This window comes from Chiloscyllium plagiosum, unplaced genomic scaffold (genome assembly GCF_037043375.1).
Source record: "Chiloscyllium plagiosum isolate Xiang-an unplaced genomic scaffold, Cpla_swu_hap1 HiC_scaffold_38, whole genome shotgun sequence".
NCBI classification, from domain to species: domain Eukaryota; kingdom Metazoa; phylum Chordata; class Chondrichthyes; order Orectolobiformes; family Hemiscylliidae; genus Chiloscyllium; species Chiloscyllium plagiosum.
The window spans coordinates 30,660,436-30,679,056 of NW_028270176.1; the positions used below are offsets into that span (position 1 = coordinate 30,660,436).

The window sequence follows — 18,621 nt, forward strand, 5'->3', positions numbered from 1 at the left end:
GTAGGGCACTCCCTCAGCACTGACCAACCGATAATGCAGCACTCCCTCAGCACTGACCCTCCGACAGTGCGGCACACCCTCAGCACTGACCCTCTGACAGTGCGGCACTCCCTCAGCATTGATACTGTGATAAATGCTGAAAAGAGGCAACTATAAAGGAGGTAGGTTTTTAGGGCCATCCCCATTCCCCAGTCAGTGAACCATGGCTTTTTCAGGATGAAGGCCAGCTCCATCTTCCATAGCCCCAGTTTCCACTGGTACCTGGGGTTTTACACTGGAACTGAGCCAGGCTATCACCTCAACAGCTGGAGCCTGAGGGTTCGAAGGGCGGGACCTTCACTCGCTATTTGGCTCTTGTTCTGTTAGGGATTTTTTTATTTCACCTTCCTTTCACGTCATCCAGCCTATAAAAGTAATAACGTTTCTCTATTCCCAGTATATTCAGCAGCTCCTGATGTCCAGAGGGAGACAGACAGCAAGATGAAGATGCTACTGGCAGCAGTGATACTCACTGTCTTGATCACACAAGGTAAACTTTCTGTGCATATAATGTCTGTTCTTAATATCTGTCTAATCTCTCACTGCACACTTATCCTTCAGAAATATCCACTTCATGACAGTAGACTGATGGAACAGGACATCGATTTCTCACAGATGGTCTGATCCAGTGGTTGAGTCAGAAAAAGATCGTTTTCGGTATTTTCAATTGCAAAGCTCACATTTTGAAACGTGCACGGTTATCATGTGTTATTGCAGAGTGATATCCCCACTTTGGGGATTGAGTGTCAGTGTGTGTTATTACAGAGTGATATCCCCCACATTGGAGATTGAGTGTCAGTGTGTGTTATTACAGAGTGATATCCCCCCCATTGGGGATTGAGTGTCAGTGTGTGTTATTACAGAGTGATATCCCCCCCATTGGGGATTGAGTGTCAGTGTGTGTTATTACAGAGTGATATCCCCCCCCATTGGGGATTGACTGTCAGTGTGTGTTATTACAGAGTGATATCCCCCCCATTGGGGATTGAGTGTCAGTGTGTGTTATTACAGAGTGATATCCCCCTCATTGAGGAATGAGTGTGAGTGCGTGTTATTACAGAGTGATATCCCCTTCATTGGTGATTGAGTGTCAGTGTGTGTTATTAAAAGGTAATATCCCCCTCATTGGGGATTGAGTGTCAGTGTATGTTATGACAGAGTGATGTCCCCCCATTGGGGATTGAGTGTCAGTGTGTGTTATTACAGAGTGATATCCCCCCATTGGTGATTGAGTGTCAGTGTGTGTTATTACAGAGTGATATCCCCCCATTGGGGATTGAGTGTCAGTGTGTGTTATTGCAGAGTGTCATCCCCCTCATTGGGGATTGAGTGTCAGTGTGTGTTCTGACAGTGATATCTCCCCAATGGGGATTGAATGTCAGTGTGTGTTATTACAGAGTGATATCCCTCCATTGGTGATTGAGTGTCAGTGTGTGTTATTACAGAGTGATATCCCCCCATTGGGGATTGACTGTCAGTGTGTGTTATTGCAGAGTGATATCCCCTCATTGGGGATTGAGTGTCAGTGTGTGTTCTGACAGTGATATCTCCCCAATGGGGATTGAGTGTCAGTGTGTGTTATTACAGAGTGATATCCCCCCATTGGTGATTGAGTGTCAGTGTGTGTTATTACAGAGTGATATCCCCCCATTGGGGATTGAGTGTCAGTGTGTGTTATTACAGAGTGATATCCCCCCATTGGGGATTGAGTGTCAGTGTGTGTTATTACAGAGTGATATCCCCCCCATTGGGGATTTAGTGTCAGTGTGTGTTATTACAGAGTGATATGCCCCTCATTGGGGATTGAGTGTCAGTGTGTGTTATTACAGAGTGATATGCCCCTCATTGGGGATTGAGTGTCAGTGTGTGTTATTACAGAGTGATATCCCCCTCATTGGGGATTGAGTGTCAGTGTGTGTTATTACAGAGTGATATCCCCCTCATTGGGGATTGAGTGTCAGTGTGTGTTATTACAGAGTGATATGCCCCTCATTGGGGATTGAGTGTCAGTGTGTGTTATTACAGAGTGATATCCCCCCATTGGGGATTGAGTGTCAGTGTGTGTTATTACAGAGTGATATCTCCCTCATTGGGGATTGAGTGTCAGTGTATGTTTTTACAGAGTGATTTCCCCTCACTGGGGATTGAGTGTTAGTGTGTGACATTCCTTTGGGGCTCCTTTCGGGATTAATCAGCGTAGGACACTCAATGTTCAATCCTTGAATAATACCCATAAGCGATAAATGGTTGCAAAGATAATTTTCAATTGTTGTTCCTGCAGGTTCCTCACTGAGATGCCACAGCTGTAATAGTCTGACCGGGACCTGTGCATTAAACACGACCATAGAGTGCAACAGGACAATCCACTCGTTTTGCAGATCCATCAGTGTCAGTCAAGTAATTGGTAGGAATGTACAATGTTTGGTAATGTTTTTCAGCCACAAAACAGCAACTTGCATTTGGATCAGAACTACCCTGACACAGAATATTCAAAGTTGCATCATGAACAAATGTTGTTACTTTGACTGGTGTGCAAGGAGGAGACAGAGATCCAGTAATCAAATCTTAGAAAAAAGAAATAGATTTTAAGAAGCCTCGCAGAAGGCAGGTGATTGGGCGACAGAGAGAGAGTGACAGAGACTGTGAGGTTGAACGAGGGAATTGAATGAAATAGTTCCCCAGGCAGCTGAATGCATGTCCTCAAACAGTGGAGTTGTCGGGATCAGAAAATACGCAAGGAGCGATTATTACAAGAAAAATAAATGTTCCTGAGGTTTGCAAGTTCTGGAGAGGTTACAGCAATAGTTGTAGGGCCTGGAGGTGCTTATAGCAAGGGAGGGGGTATAGGGGCTGGAGGGGGTTACAGAGATAGGGAGGGTGTGCAGGGGCTGGAGGGGGTTACGGAGATAGGGAGGGGTGTAGGGTTGGATGGGGTTATAGAGATAGGGAGGGAGTGTAGGGGCTGGAGGGGGTTACAGAGATAGGGAGGGGGTGTAGGGGCAGGAAGGGGTTACAAAGATAGGGAGGGGGTGCAGGGGCAGGAGGGGGTTACAGAGATAGGGAGGGGGTGTAGGTGCTGGTGGAGGTTACAGAGATAAGGAGGGGGTGTAGGGGCTGGAGGGGGTTACAGAGATAGGGAGGGGGGTGTAGGAGCTGGGGGAGGTTACAGAGTTAGGGAGGGGGTGTAGGAGCTGGAGGGGGTTACAGAGATAGGGAGGGGTTGTAAGGGCAGGAGGGGGTAACAGAGATAGGGACGAGGTGTAGGTGCTGGTGGTGGTTACAGAGATAGGGAGGGGGGTGTAGGGGCTGGAGGGGGTTACAGAGATAGGGAGGGGGCGTAGGAGCTGGAGGGGGTTACAGAGATAGGAAGGGGGTGTAGGGACTGGAGGGGGTTACAGAGATAGGCAGGGGGTGTAGAGACTGGAGGGGGTTTCAGAGATAGGGAGAGGGTGTAGGTGTTGGTGGAGGTTACAGAGATAGGGAGGCGGTGTAGGGGCTGGTGGAGGTTACAGAGGTAGGGAGGGGGTGTAGGGACTGGAGGGAGTTACAGGGATAGGCAGGGGGTGTAGAGACTGGAGGGGGTTACAGAGATAGGGAGAGGGTGTAGGTGCTGGTGGAGGTTACAGAGATAGGGAGGGGGTGTAGGGGCTGAAGGGGGTTACAGAGATAGGGAGGGGGTACAGGGGCTGGAGGGGGTTACGGAGATAGGGAGGGGTGTAGGGTTGGATGGGGTTATAGAGATAGGGAGGGAGTGTAGGGGCTGGAGGGGGTTACAGAGATAGGGAGGTGGTGTTGTGGCTGGAGGAGGTTACAGAGATCAGGAGGGTGTCTCGGGGCTGGAGGGGGTTATAGAGATCCGGAGGGGTGTAGGGACTGGAGGTGTTGACAGGGATAGGAAGGGGTGTTGAGCCTGGAGAATGTGACAGAATCTGGGAGTTTCAGTAAGTTTGGAAACATTTTCAGGTTGATATTTGGCAGATGGGATTCCGGAGTTTGGAAGCCATCGAGGCTATAGCAGGTTCCAGAGGCAGTCAGACCAAGTGGGGAGAAGCTGGTCACTGCCAACGGGCTGAGCGTTTTCCTGAAAGTATGCTGAATCTGCGTGAGTGCTGAGAGTTTGGATGAAAATATAAAAAGGTGTGTACAGTATTGGCTTGTTGTGTCATGGAAAGTGGAATGTACCTGGTCTGAAGCCAGGTCTCAGCTGTGCAGAACTTGCACTGTATCTGTCTGCAGTCAGTGTATTCTGCTCCCGACCTCACCCTCTCCCTCAGGCAGCATGATTGACTTTTAGTAAAGGTGCAGTATCGATTCACCTGGATGGCACCAAAATGCATTATAGTGAAAACTTTGGTTAGAGTGAATGTAATGGTATAACATGATGTTGTCCATTCTGTTAGGCATACAGCGTACTAACTATCTCCTGAGTGGCTGTGGAAGCTGTTTTGGCCTCATCTCTTTCAACAGTGGATTTCTCTCCAGCTATCTGCACACCAGTTGCTGTAGCTCCAGTCTGTGTAACGACGCTGTTGAACCAGGTAAGGCATCAGTCAGTCCCCACACCTGGAGGAGGTGGAGGCAGAGCCAGAGGCATCCTTGCATTGTGCTTCTATCTCATTTGTATCGTCACTTGCAGAAGACACAAGGAAGAACCACAAAACCCTCCACACATGCCAGCCCAGTATTTGGATACACTGTAAGCAACTTTGCAGTATATCCCGTGCACAGAGATATGAAGATGATGGTCTAGGCCTTATTGTTCAAAGTTAAGTTGGAGAAAATATTCAAGTAAGAAGATCAGTCCTTTTTAAATCTGTCTTCTCACCTGAAAAATGTGCCCCCTATCTTGAAATCCCCCATCCTAGGGGGGACGCGCTGACCAATAACCCCATCTGTACCCCTCATGATTTTCTGAACCTCTATAAGATTAGATTTCCTACAGTGTGGAAACAGGCCCTTCGGCCCAACCAGTCCGCTCCGACCCTCCGAAGAGTAACCCACCCAGACGCATTTCCCCTCTGACTAAAGCACCTAGCACTATGGACAATTTAGCATTGCCAATTCACCTGACCTGCACATCTTTGGACTGTGGGAGGAAACCAGAGCACACCCATGCAGACACGGGGAGAACGTGCAAACTCCACACAGACAGTCGCCCAAGGCTGGAATTGAACCCGGGACCCTGGTGCTGTGAGGCAGCAGTGCTAACCACCGAGCCACCGTGCTGCCCACAAGGTCACCTCTTAAACTTCTACGCTCCAGTGAAAAAAGACTCAGCGTATCCATATAACTCAAACCTTCTATACCCAGCAACATCCTGGTAAATCTCTTCTGAACCCTCTCTAGCCTAATAATGTCCTTCCTATAACAGGGAGACCAGAACTGGACACTGTAGTCCAATTGACCCAGACCAGGTCAGGACGATGGCTTGTCCCTTAAAGTGTCACTAGTGAACCAGATGGATTTTTTTTCCCCTAACAATGGTTTCAATGCTCACCATTAGACTCTTAATTTCAGGTTTTTATTGAACTCAAACTGCGGCATCTACCCTAGCTGGATTTGAACCAGGAAATGACTGACGTCTCTGGGATTAATAATTGAGCAACAATGCCACAAGGCCATCACCTCCTCAAGTTGCGGGGGAGGGAGCTGATATTGGCACAGAGAACACTTGAGAGAGTCAGCAGGTCTGGCAGCATCTGTGGAGCGGGAAAAGTAGAATTAATGTTTTGAGTCCAGTAACCCTTCTTTGGTTGTTGTGTTAGGCTGAACTGGGCAGAACACCGCCCTGATATTTATTTTAACATGTCTGAGGCAGGCACAATGGCTTCCACCCACACATTGCCAACTCTGTAATAACCTTCAAACTGACCTTGCATTGAAGGGACTGTCTCCATATTCCCAGGAAGTTCCACTTCTGATAATCACTGCTGTCATTTCTCTGATTAATGTCTGAAGCACACCACCTAAACTCTCGACAGAATTACCTTCATCTTTTATTATTGTGGGAGTCGCTGCCAAGGTCAATATGTATTACTTATCGCTAATTGCCCAGAGGGCATTGAAATTTTAATTCTCTTGCTGTGGGTCTGGAGTCATGTGTAGGCCAGACCAGGGAAAGACAGCAGATTTCCCTCTCTAAAGGTCATTAGTGAACCAGACAGTTTTTCCCTTGACAGTCAACAATGGTTTCATGATCATCACAGGCTCTTAATCTCAGATTTTTATTGAGTTCAAATGCCACCTAGATTCAAACCCAGGTTTCTGGAACATTACCTGGTTCTTTGGTTTAATAGCGCCTGCATAACAGTGGCTAGCTCTGCTATCTCACAGTGCCAGGGACCCGGCTTCGATTCCACCCTTGGGCGACTCTGTGTGGAGTTTGCACATTCTCCCTGTGTCTGTGCGGGTTTGCTCCGGTTTCCTCCCACAGCCTGAAGATGTGTAGGTTTGGGTGGATTGTCCATGCTAAATTGCCTACAGTATTAGGTGCATTAATCAGAGAGAAATGGGTCTGTGTGGGTTACTCCTCAGAGAGTCAGTGGGCCGAAGGTCTGTTTCCACACTGTAGGCAATCTAATGTAATCAAAACCACGAGGTCATTGTCTGCCTGACAAAACAAAAAAAGCGACCAAGTATTGTCATTTTTTAACAGCCTAGTTTTTTTTAATACAACCTGTTCAGATATGTTATGACACGCTTCATGAGCAAGTGGGATTGTGAATCCAGGCCTCCTGGCCAAGAGATACAGACTCTGCCACTACACTACAAGAACCTCTAAAATAATCGAACTTAAATTCCATTTGCATGGTAATATTTGAACTTGGGCTCCCAGAACATTAGCTGAGCTTCTGGATTAGTAGTCTTGTGATAAAAACCAACAGGCTATCGCTTTTCCTTGTATCCCTGCTCCAAATAAAGGGACCAAGTGTATTATTTATTCTGAATAGTTTTAAATTGACTCATGTCAAACCAACACTTCCTGGAGAAACAGTTCAATTTATTTAATTTATTTGAGGTTAGAAGATTAGATTACATTCCCTACAGTATGGAAACAGGCCCTTCGGCCCAACAAATCCACACCGACTCTCCGAAGAGCAAACCCCCCCCCCCAGACCCATTCCTCTACCCTATATTTACTCCTGACTAATGCACTAACACTGTGGGCAATTTAGCACGGCCAATTCACCTGACCTGTACATCTTCTGGAGTGTTTTCCTTCTCTCATACTGTATTTAGAACTGAATCCCATTCAATATAGAAAAAAAAACTTTCTTTCTCAAGTAGCTGTTTGTCTGAATTTGGGATTTCCCCAGGGTTCTGATTACTGTCTGCAACCATTTTTGATTGTGCAACTTTAATTGTTATTCACTGATTCCCTTCAGGCAATAGATATCAAACATATCACAGGAGCAGGAAACAGCTCCCATGTTGGGTAAAGAAATTCTGAAGAGCTTATGCTTGAAATGTTGAGTCTCCTGCCTCTTGGATGCTGCCTGACCGGTTATGCTTTTCCAGCACCATACCTTTGACTCTGACCTCGAGCATCTGCAGTCCTCACTTTCTCCAAAAGAAATTCCCTCAATCCTGCTGTATAGATGACTTGATAAAGGGGGGGAACTTGAGGGAGGAAAGTAGTCACCCACTCAGCAAGCTCAGAACCTTTTGAAATGTCAACCAAAGTTATTTGTCGCTCATTCGTTCGTATTTCAGACCTTGAATTCCCACCGCTGGTGATGAAACAGTTTCTGATGATGCTAACACATACCTCCACTATAGAAATTCCAGCTGCTAGTTATGATAAATCTAACTCTCGAGAATTTACAAATGTGTGAAATGTGTATGAAATGTATGAAAGCAGCAGCATATCTCTTGGCCCCTCAAAGCTTCTCCGACATTAATTGGTTGATCGGTTTTGCTTTTGAATTCCACCTTCCAATCTCTCTCCCCACTCCTCCACTAATGCTTGATCCCCCTGCCTAACAGAATCCAGCCCCCTCTGTTTAATAACATTCAATGTACGCACCCCCTCCCACCTCCATTACCTTCTGAGGCCGGGATTTCCAAAGTCACAAAGCCTTTGGAGAGAGAACAATCCCCTTATCTCTGTCCTGAAAGGACAAAATCTCATTTTTCAACAGTGTCCCCTAGTTCTGGTCTGACTCACATCCTGTCCACGTCCACCTTGCCACACTGCAATCAAATCACCCCTCACCCTTGGCTCACAGTGTTTTTGAAATATCAACATGCCTACAGAAATGAATCAATCACTATATCCCTCCAGACATATGGGCCAGAATCCACATGCCACTAGTTCAAAATGCCAACTCAAGTTCATAAGTTCATAAGACATAGGAGCAGAATTAGGTCATTCGGCCCATCGAGTCTGCTCTGCCATTCGATCATGGCTGGTATGCCCCTCACCTCCCATTTTCCTGCCTTGTCCTCATACCTCTCCAACCCTTTACCAATTAAAACTCTGTCTCACTCTTCCTTAAATTTACTCACTGTCCCAGCATGCACTGTACCTTGGCGAAGCGAATTCCACAGATTCACACCCTCCTCAACTCTGTTTTAAATTTGCTCCCCTTTATCCTAAGACTGTGACCTCTCGTCCCAGAATGCCCCACACGAGGAAGCATCTGCTTCACGTTGAGTTCATCCAGAGCTTTTATTATCTTCAATACCTCAATGTGCTAACCCCTTCATTGTTCTAAATTCCACAGAGTATAGGACTAAACTGTTCAATCTCTCTTCATATGACAAACCCCTCCTCTCTGGGAACGATCTAGTGAACCTCCTCTGATCTGCCTCCAGTGCCACTACATCTTTCCTCAAATAAGGGGATCAAAACTGTGCACAATACTCCAGGGGCAACATGCAACTCAAAATAAATGGCATTGAAAATACCGATAAATCACACTCCTCACATCACACCATCCACTCAACCAATACTCCCCTGCACAATACCTTCTCCACAATGGACCTTCCTGCCTATCTTGATGTCGGCTGAATTTAGTTATAAGATTTTCATACTTCTCATCCAAGTCATTGACGTACGTTGTCAAAGACTAGGGACTCCACTCATCATATCCAGCCATTCAGACAAAGATCCATCCATGCACACACTCTTTGCTCTGCCAGGTCAGGCAATCTTCGATCCACACTAATATCTTGCTCCCAGCACCGTGAGCTTTTATTTTCTGCTATATTGTCATGTGTCTCCTTATCCAATGCCTTCTGGAAATCCACATTTGGTTCCCATTTATCTAAAGTGCATGTTATTCCTCCAATGAACTGATTAAACATGATTTTTCACACATGAAACCACACACTCCGACACACACACTCCTACAGACACACACACTTCTACAGACACACACACTTCTACAGACACACACACACTCCTACAGACACACAACAAACACTCCAACGACACACACACACACTCCTACAGACCCATATACTCCCACAGACTCTCTCTCATACACTCTCACACACACTCCCACACATGCATCCTCTCACAGACTTACACCCTTTTACACTCACAATCATACACATACGCACACTCTCTCACAGACATTCATAACGCCCGTTCGCCCCACCCCCCCACCCAACACACACATTCATATATAAGGGTGTGGGGTGAATTTGTACTTGCAGAATTACATTTTATTTTGCCCAAAAACTGCATGAATCCATGTAAGATTCTGTAAATCTGTTTTTTTAGATTAGAATCAGTCTGACCATTGTGGCACAGACAGCCTCACACAGCGCACCTCACACAGTTAATGCGTTATCTTGGCCCGACATGACACCAATTGTTAAAGTTCACTTGAGAATATAACTTTTAAAAAAGTTTTGCAATTTACATATGAAAAAACTGAAACCAACATGATCATTCTAAAAGACGAGAGACTTAACAAACAATCCAGGTCTTTTTCAATATATAATTTCAGTTACATCACACTGTAAACTTTTCTACAAATTCTGTGTCTTACAAGCTTATTCTCCACAACCACCTGATGAAGGGGCAGCGCTCTGAAAGCTAGTGCTTCCAATTAAACCGGTTGGACTATAACCTGATGTTGTGTGATTTTTCACTTTGTCCACTTCAGTCCAACACCAGCATCTCCACATCATGACCAATTTGTCCAGGTTATCTTGGAACTTTACTAAATGCACAGCTCTGATCTTTTTAATGATTGATCTTCACACATTCCCCCTGTCAAATGTAAATCTAACGGGCCTATATTTTCCTATTACATGCCTCCCTCCCTTCTTAAACAGAGGGGTCATGTTTGCTGCTTCCCAGTCTGGTAAACTCTTTCCCGCTTCGAGGGAACTTTGGATAATTAACCTCATTAGCCACCTCTTGTTAAAACCCCAAGGATGAAATCCTAGAGGCATTGCAGAGTATAATCTCAGTAAAAGGGATAATCTTTGATGGATATTGGTGTGGCATGCTTCGGGTTTTCCGAATGTATCCAGGTTTTCCAAACGTATCCAGCTTTTCCGAATGTATCCAGGTGACTGAATCCCAGCGCCTATTGGGGGCACGGTTCTGAGATCTTACTGATAGAGTTCAGTGCTTTGAAAGGTTCTGAAGAGCAGGTCGGGACTGGTTCATGTTGCTCTCTGTTTGTGTTTCAGACATTGAGAACAGCACGCTGAATGGGTTGGAATGTCACCCCTGCTTTGCTTTCTCAAGCGAGTGTGGAAATTTGACGACCCCGGTAAAATGCAGAGGGGAACAAGATCACTGTTTGCACACATCAGGACTCCTGGCTGGGTGTAAGTCCCAAGTCTTTTACTCATCACTTCACTGGGCAGTATAGAACAGCTGGCACAGGCCAACATACAAACTGAGATTTTTCAGCACACGGGCATCTGCTCCCTGCTGGGTTTATGCATCATACCAGCCTATTACCACCCTCTCTTCGTCTCACTCAATGTGAATAGTCTCCCATCCTTCTTAGAAACCTCCCCTGCTTTTTACCCCACTCATACCCTCCTATTTCCTCTCTCCCGCCTGTGTTTTTTCACTTGTGGGACATGGACGTCACTTCGTGGGTCCAGTATTTATCACTCTGTCGCTAGGTGCCCCCCTTGAGGAGGTGGGGGTGAGCTGCCTTCTAGAACCGCTGCAGTTCATGTGCTGTGGGTAGACCCACAATGTCCCTGAGGGAGGGAATTCCAGGATTCTGACCCAGGAAGGAACGGCCGATATATTTCCAAGTCGGGATGGTGAGGGGCTCGGAGGGGAACTTGCAGGGGGTGGTGTTCCCATGCTGCCCCTTGTCCTTCTAGATGAAAGTGGCTGTGGGTTTGGAAGGTGCTGCCTGAGGGTCTTTGGTGAGTAACTGCAGTGCATCATATATCTGGTACACACTGCTGTTACTGAGGGTCGGTGGGGGGAGGGAGGGGATGGTACACACTGCTGTTACTGAGGGTCGGTGGGGGAGGGGGAGGGGATGGTACACACTGCTGTTACTGAGCGTCGGTGGGGGGAGGGAGGGGATGGTACACACTGCTGTTACTGAGCGTCGGTGGGGGGAGGGAGGGGATGGTACACACTGCTGCTACTGAGCGTCTGTGGGGTAGAGGGAGGGGATGGTACACACTGCTGCTACTGAGCGTCGGTGGGGGTGGGGAGGGAGGGGATGGTACACACTGCTGCTACTGAGCGTCTGTGGGGTGGAGGGAGCGGATGGTACACACTGCTGTTACTGAGCGTCGGTGGGGGGAGGAAGGGGATGGTACACACTGCTGCTACTGAGCGTCTGTGGGGTAGAGGGAGGGGATGGTACACACTGCTGTTACTGAGCGTCGGTGGGGGGAGGGAGGGAATGGTACACACTGCTGCTACTGAGCGTCGGTGGGGGGAGGGAGGGGATGGTACACACTGCTGTTACTGAGTGTTGGTGGGGGAGTGAGGGGATGGTACAACACTGCTGTTACTGAGCGTCGGTGGGGAGGGAGGGAGGGGATGGTACACACTGCTGTTACTGAGCGTCGGTGGGGGGAGGGAGGGGATGGTACACACTGCTGTTACTGAGCGTCGGTGGGGGAGGGAGGGGATGGTACACACTGCTGTTACTGAGCGTCGGTGGGGGGAGGGATGGGATGGTACACACTGCTGTTACTGAGCATCGGTGGGGTAGAGGGAGGGGATGGTACACACTGCTGTTACTGAGTGTCGGTGGGGGGAGGGAGGGGATGGTACACACTGCTGTTACTGAGCGTCGGTGGGGGAGGGAGGGGATGGTACACACTGCTGTTACTGAGCGTCGGTGGGGGGAGGGATGGGATGGTACACACTGATGTTACTGAGCGTCGATGGGGGAGGGAGGGGATGGTACACACTGCTGTTACTGAGTGTCGGTGGGGGGAGGGAGGGGATGGTACACACTGCTGTTACTGAGCGTCGGTGGGGAAGGGAGGGGATGGTACACACTGCTGTTACTGAGCGTCGGTGGGGGGAGGGATGGGATGGTACACACTGATGTTACTGAGCGTCGATGGGGGAGGGAGGGGATGGTACACACTGCTGCTACTGAGCGTCGGTGGGGAGGGAGGGAGGGGATGGTACAACACTGCTGTTACTGAGCGTCGGTGGGGGGAGGGAGGGGATGGTACACACTGCTGCTACTGAGCGTCGGTGGGGGAGGGAGGGGATGGTACACACTGCTGTTACTGAGGGTCGGTGGGGGGGTGGGGAGGGGATGGTACACACTGCTGTTACTGAGCGTCGGTGGGGAGAGGGAGGGGATGGTACACACTGCTGTTACTGAGCGTCGATGGGGGAGGGAGGGGATGGTACACACTGCTGTTACTGAGCGTCGGTGGGGGAGGGAGGGGATGGTACAACACTGCTGTTACTGAGCGTCGGTGGGGGAGGGAGGGGATGGTACACACTGCTGTTACTGAGCGTCAGTGGGGGGAGGGAGGGGATGGTACACACTGCTGTTACTGAGCGTCAGTGGGGGGAGGGAGGGGATGGTACACACTGCTGTTACTGAGCGTCGGTGGGGGAGGGAGGGGATGGTACACACTGCTGTTACTGAGGGTCGGTGGGTGGGTGGGGAGGGGATGGTACAACACTGCTGTTACTGAGCGTCGGTGGGGGAGGGAGGGGATGGTACACACTGCTGTTACTGAGCGTCGGTGGGGGGAGGGAGGGGATGGTACACACTGCTGCTACTGAGCGTCGGTGGGGGGAGGGAGGGGATGGTACACACTGCTGTTACTGAGTGTCGGTGGGGGGAGGGAGGGATGGTACACACTGCTGTTACTGAGCGTCGGTGGGGGGAGGGATGGGATGGTACACACTGATGTTACTGAGCGTCGATGGGGGAGGGAGGGGATGGTACACACTGATGTTACTGAGCGTCGATGGGGGAGGGAGGGGATGGTACACACTGCTGTTACTGAGCGTCGGTGGGGGGAGGGATGGGATGGTACACACTGATGTTACTGAGCGTCGATGGGGGAGGGAGGGGATGGTACACACTGCTGTTACTGAGGGTCGGTGGGGGGGTGGGGAGGGGATGGTACACACTGCTGTTACTGAGCGTCGGTGGGGAGAGGAAGGGGATGGTACACACTGCTGTTACTGAGCGTCGATGGGGGAGGGAGGGGATGGTACACACTGCTGTTACTGAGCGTCGGTGGGGGAGGGAGGGGATGGTACAACACTGCTGTTACTGAGCGTCGGTGGGGGAGGGAGGGGATGGTACACACTGCTGTTACTGAGCGTCGGTGGGGGGAGGGAGGGGATGGTACACACTGCTGTTACTGAGGGTCGGTGGGGGGAGGGAGGGGATGGTACACACTGCTGTTACTGAGCGTCGGTGGGGGGAGGGAGGGGATGGTACACACTGCTGCTACTGAGCGTCGGTGGGGGGAGGGAGGGGATGGTACACACTGCTGTTACTGAGTGTCGGTGGGGGGAGGGAGGGATGGTACACACTGCTGTTACTGAGCGTCGGTGGGGGGAGGGAGGGGATGGTACACACTGCTGCTACTGAGCGTCGGTGGGGGGAGGGAGGGATGGTACACACTGCTGTTACTGAGCGTCGGTGGGGGTGCGAGAGGATGTTTGTGGATGTGGGGGACTGCTTTGTCCCTGGATGGTGTCGAGCTTGTTGAGTGTTGTTGGAGCTGCCCCCATCCAGGGCAAGTGGGGAGTATTCCCTCACCCTCCTGCCTTGTGCCTTGTCAATGGTGGGGCAGGAGTTGGGGTTACTTGCTGTAGGAGTCCCAGCCTCTGACCTGCTCTTGCAGCCGCTGTGTTTATGTGGTGAGTCCAGTTGAGTTTCTGGTCTTTATCCAAAACCTCCTTTAAACACACCTGTACAGCTCACTGTCTCTGTGGGAGTGAGATCCACATTCTCAGTTCACTTGCTGAGGAGCTTCTCCAAAAGGAAATAGACTTACAAAAATGTTCCAGCTATTGGGGAAGTGCGAACATACAGGGCTCCTTTGGGAGTAGTTTATGTTCAGCATGGACTGGCTGGACCAAAGGATTTGTTTCCTTGCTGTATGACTCTGTAAATGGGAAGATTGAGGTCTTTAAGACTGTGACTTGGTCTTCAATAAGGTCGATGTGGTGAAGATGTTTCCATTTGTGTGGGTGTGGGGAGACAGAACTAGGGGCCTCCAGTATAAAGGTAAAGTCACCCCAGTTCAACGTTCTGTTTAGACAGAGAGAGAGAGAGATGACTGTTAGTACTTTAACCTGAGGGTCACCACACCTCAGGCAATGGGGTGGAGGAGGTTGGCAAAGCGTCCTTCCTGGTAACCTTTGCCAATGCCAGAATTGACTCCCAGCCATTGGCTGATAATGGGGACCATAAGGAGGGGAAAATGGGTTGGATGTGCTTAAAACAGCCCATGTGATGACAGGGCCTGGAGGGTGGGGTTGGGCGTGGGGCAGTGGGTGGGGAAGAAAGCGTTCAGGTTCTGGAAGAATTGAACTCATTATTCAGGCCCGAGGTCTCCAAGCAGAAAATGCGTCTCATTTCATTTCTTGATGGGTTTCTGGAGGTTAAGGGCGATCATTCGGAAATGGTTGGGTGGAGTTAGGGTCCAGATTGGCCTTAATCTGTTCCAAGGATCTGAGGGGCTGAATGGCCTCCTTCTGGGGGAGATCAGAGGGTAAGAGGGTGTGGGACTGTGCAGGGGATCTGGTGATAGATAACACAGATTTTGAACTGGATACAACACAAAAGGAAAGATATCAAACTAAATGCTCTCTTCTTCCTTCCAAACAGCCAATTCAACGACTTTCGTGATGAAGGGCTGTGCTTCGGATTTCCTGTGTCGAAGTCCTGGTGACCTCCGGGTGATAGGACTTGACCCAACCTTCGGTTTCTACTGCTGTAAGGGCGCCCTGTGCAACCGCGAGTCGCTGAATTTCACTCTGACCACCACTCCCAGCACCACCTCAATCCAAGTCAATACTTCCACACCTCTCCCTACCAGCACGATAAACATGACATCAACCCAACACAACGACTCCTCGACGGTTCCCAACTCTAGTCCGAACCTGCTCAATGTCTCTACCACTGGCCCCAGCACCACGTCCACCGCAAGCCCAACCCAACTGAGCAGCCCCCTCGTCATGGCTGTCCTCCTGGTCTTTCTCAGACTGGTGCTCTGAGTCTTCACCCTCTCGTCGGTTGGCTGCAGGAGCCCCTGGGTGGAACGAGGGGCATCTTCAGAGGAAGAGTCATTCCCAACATGCTCTTTGTGGTCAAACCTTCTCGTCTACAGATTTACAGACCCCCCTCAATCTCCTGCTGGGAGATCTTCCTCAGCCCATTCCCTCCCATCCCTGGTTGTACAGTAGCTATTCTCTTGTGGTATTTGCTCAGTGGTATTCCTGTAATGTTTGATCCCAGCATGAGCAAGAGGCCATTCAGTCATTGTATCTGTGACAGATTTTTAAAGATCAATCTCACCCAATCCCACTGCCCTGCTCTCTTCCCACAGGCCTGAATCAATCCCCAAACAAATCTAAATGTGCCGCTCTTCCCATGCACCCGTTACAGATAATCCAGAAACAAGTTACCCCTCCCTCTGTATCTCTGGAACCAGTTACCCCTCCCTCTGTATCTCTGTAACCAGTTACACATCCCTCTGTATCTCAATAATTAGGTACACCTCCATCTGTATCTCTGTAACCAGTTACACTGGCCCTCTGTATCTCAGTAACCAGTTACACCGGCCCTCTGTATCTCTGTAACTAGTTACACCTCCCTCTGTATCTCAGTAACCAGTTACACCTCCCCCTGTATCTCAGTAACCAGTTACCCCTCCCACTGTATCTCTGTAACCAGTTACACCTCCCTCTGTATTTCTGTAACCAGTTACCCCTCCCTCTGTATCTCTGTAACCAGTTACACCTCCCCCTGTATCTCAGTAACCAGTTACCCCTCCCTCTGTATTTCTGTAACCAGTTACACCTCCCCCTGTATCCCTGTAAACAGTTACCCCTCCCTCTGTATCTCAGTAACCAGTTACACCTCCCTCTGTATCTCAGTAACCAGTTACACCGGCCCTCTGTTTCTCTGTAACTAGTTACACCTCCCCCTGTATCTCTGTAACCAGTTACCCCTCCCTCTGTATTTCTGTAACCAGTTACACCTCCCCCTGTATCCCTGTAAACAGTTACCCCTCCCTCTGTATCTCTGTAACCAGTTACACCTCCCTCTGTATCTCAGTAACCAGTTACACCGGCCCTCTGTTTCTCTGTAACTAGTTACACCTCCCCCTGTATCTCTGTAACCAGTTACCCCTCCCTCTGTATCTCAGTAATTAGTTACGCCTCCCTCTGTATCTCTGTAACCAGTTACACCTCCCTGTGTATCCTTGTAACCAGTTACACCTCCCTCTGTATCTCTGTAACCAGTTACATCTCCCTATGTATCCTTGTAACCAGTTAAACCTACCTCTGTATCTCTGTAACTAGTTACCCCACCCTATGTACCCCTGTAACCAGTTACACCTCCCTCTGTATCTCTGTAACCAGTTACACCTCCCTATGTATCTCTGTAACTAGTTACCCCTCCCTATGTAATTAGTTACACCTCCCCCTGTATCTCTGTAACCAGTTGCACCTCCCTCTGTATCTCAGTAACCAGTTACACCTCCCTATGTATCTCTGTAACTAGTTACCCCTCCCCCTGTATCTCAGTAACCAGTTACATCTCCCTCTGCCATCTCCCTCTGTCGCTCTGTTATTCATTACACTGCCCTCTATTGTCCTCTGCTGGTATGTCTTTGTATTACTGGCCTAACATTTTTTTCACCACCCTCCAAGTGATCATCATGTCTTAGAACCCCCTACAGTGTGGAAACAGGCCATTTGGCCCATCAAGTTCAAACTGACCCTCCAAAGAGCATTCCATCCAACACCATCTCTGTATTCCTGAATTTCCCTGAGCTGATGCACCAAACCTACACATCCTTGGACCCCATGGATAATTTAACATGGCCAAACAACCATAACCTGCACACATTTGGACTGCGGGAGGAAACTGGAGCACCCGGAGGAAACCCACGCAGACACGGGGAGAATGTGCAAACAGTCACAGGGTGGGATCGAACCCGGGTCCCTGCGCTGTGAGGCAGCAGTGCTAACCACTGAGCCACTGAAATTGATATGAAGGAGCTGCATTTCAAGTTGTGGTACTGGAGGGGGGATCCTTTACATATTTACCTTCACTTTTGGGAAAATTCTTTCGACCAATGTGGCAATTGTGCGAGGTGATGGTGTGCGAGTCTGAAAGGACTTGGATGTGTGTCAGAAGCTCAGAGATGATCTGGGTCACTAGCTGTGTTTGTGGGGTATTTTAATGGGTGGGAGACCCATTATGTGATATCTCCCCAGACCCCTAGATTATATTGTACTCCGTGTTTCAAACTGACATCCTGAGTTGTAGATTCCAACTGTACAGGCCATCCAGGAACCAGCAACGACCTAAAGGGAACACCGGCCTAAGACAGCTGTACGATGATGCTGAGATGCCCCTTTGAAGATGAATAGGAGCAGGTTGGCTCTGAGTGCTGGAGGCAAAGGGCAGCTGAGTTCAGGGGATACCTTTGAGGTTAAAGTGTGCGAGAGAGAGAGAGAGAGAGAGAGAGACAGCAGCCTGATTGCAGTGCGACATCCCACTGTAAAGAGTCACACTCCAGTGAAAAGGAGAATAGGCTTCAGTGGTGTAAATGGAAATGTTTACAAATGCCTGATGATCTGTAATAAATTATGACAATAAATTTGTAAGATCGTAAACAAATGAGTCTTTCTGCTGATCTTGTGTGACGGCTCCTAACCTGTTCCCCAGTAACAAGTAAATGCATCCACCAGAGCAGACCCGGGGACCATCAAAAAAAGGTTGTGATAAACCCATCCGACTGGGAGTTCATGGGGGTGTCTGCAGAGAGTAGGGAGCATGATAACAGGGCGGAGGGCGCAATGGATCAGAAAGGGACATTTAACGATAAACTGGATAAACACATGAGGGGGACAGACAGAGGAGGTTAAGGTGCTGGAGTGAGGTGAAGTGGGGGCAGGAG

General features: G+C 49.2%; 1 protein-coding gene across 1 annotated transcript; it reads left to right on the top strand.

Annotated features, from left to right (window-relative positions):
* The first annotated feature begins 442 nt into the window (after window positions 1-442).
* LOC148139375 (phospholipase A2 inhibitor and Ly6/PLAUR domain-containing protein-like) lies at window positions 443-18,337 on the top strand. Its single transcript, XM_087980738.1, has 5 exons — window positions 443-529; window positions 2,321-2,443; window positions 4,440-4,577; window positions 10,693-10,833; window positions 15,315-18,337. Exons 1-5 carry the CDS (start codon window positions 481-483, stop codon window positions 15,701-15,703), a joined length of 840 nt encoding a protein of 279 aa, XP_087836864.1. The 5' UTR covers window positions 443-480; the 3' UTR covers window positions 15,704-18,337.
* The last annotated feature ends 284 nt before the right edge of the window (window positions 18,338-18,621 follow it).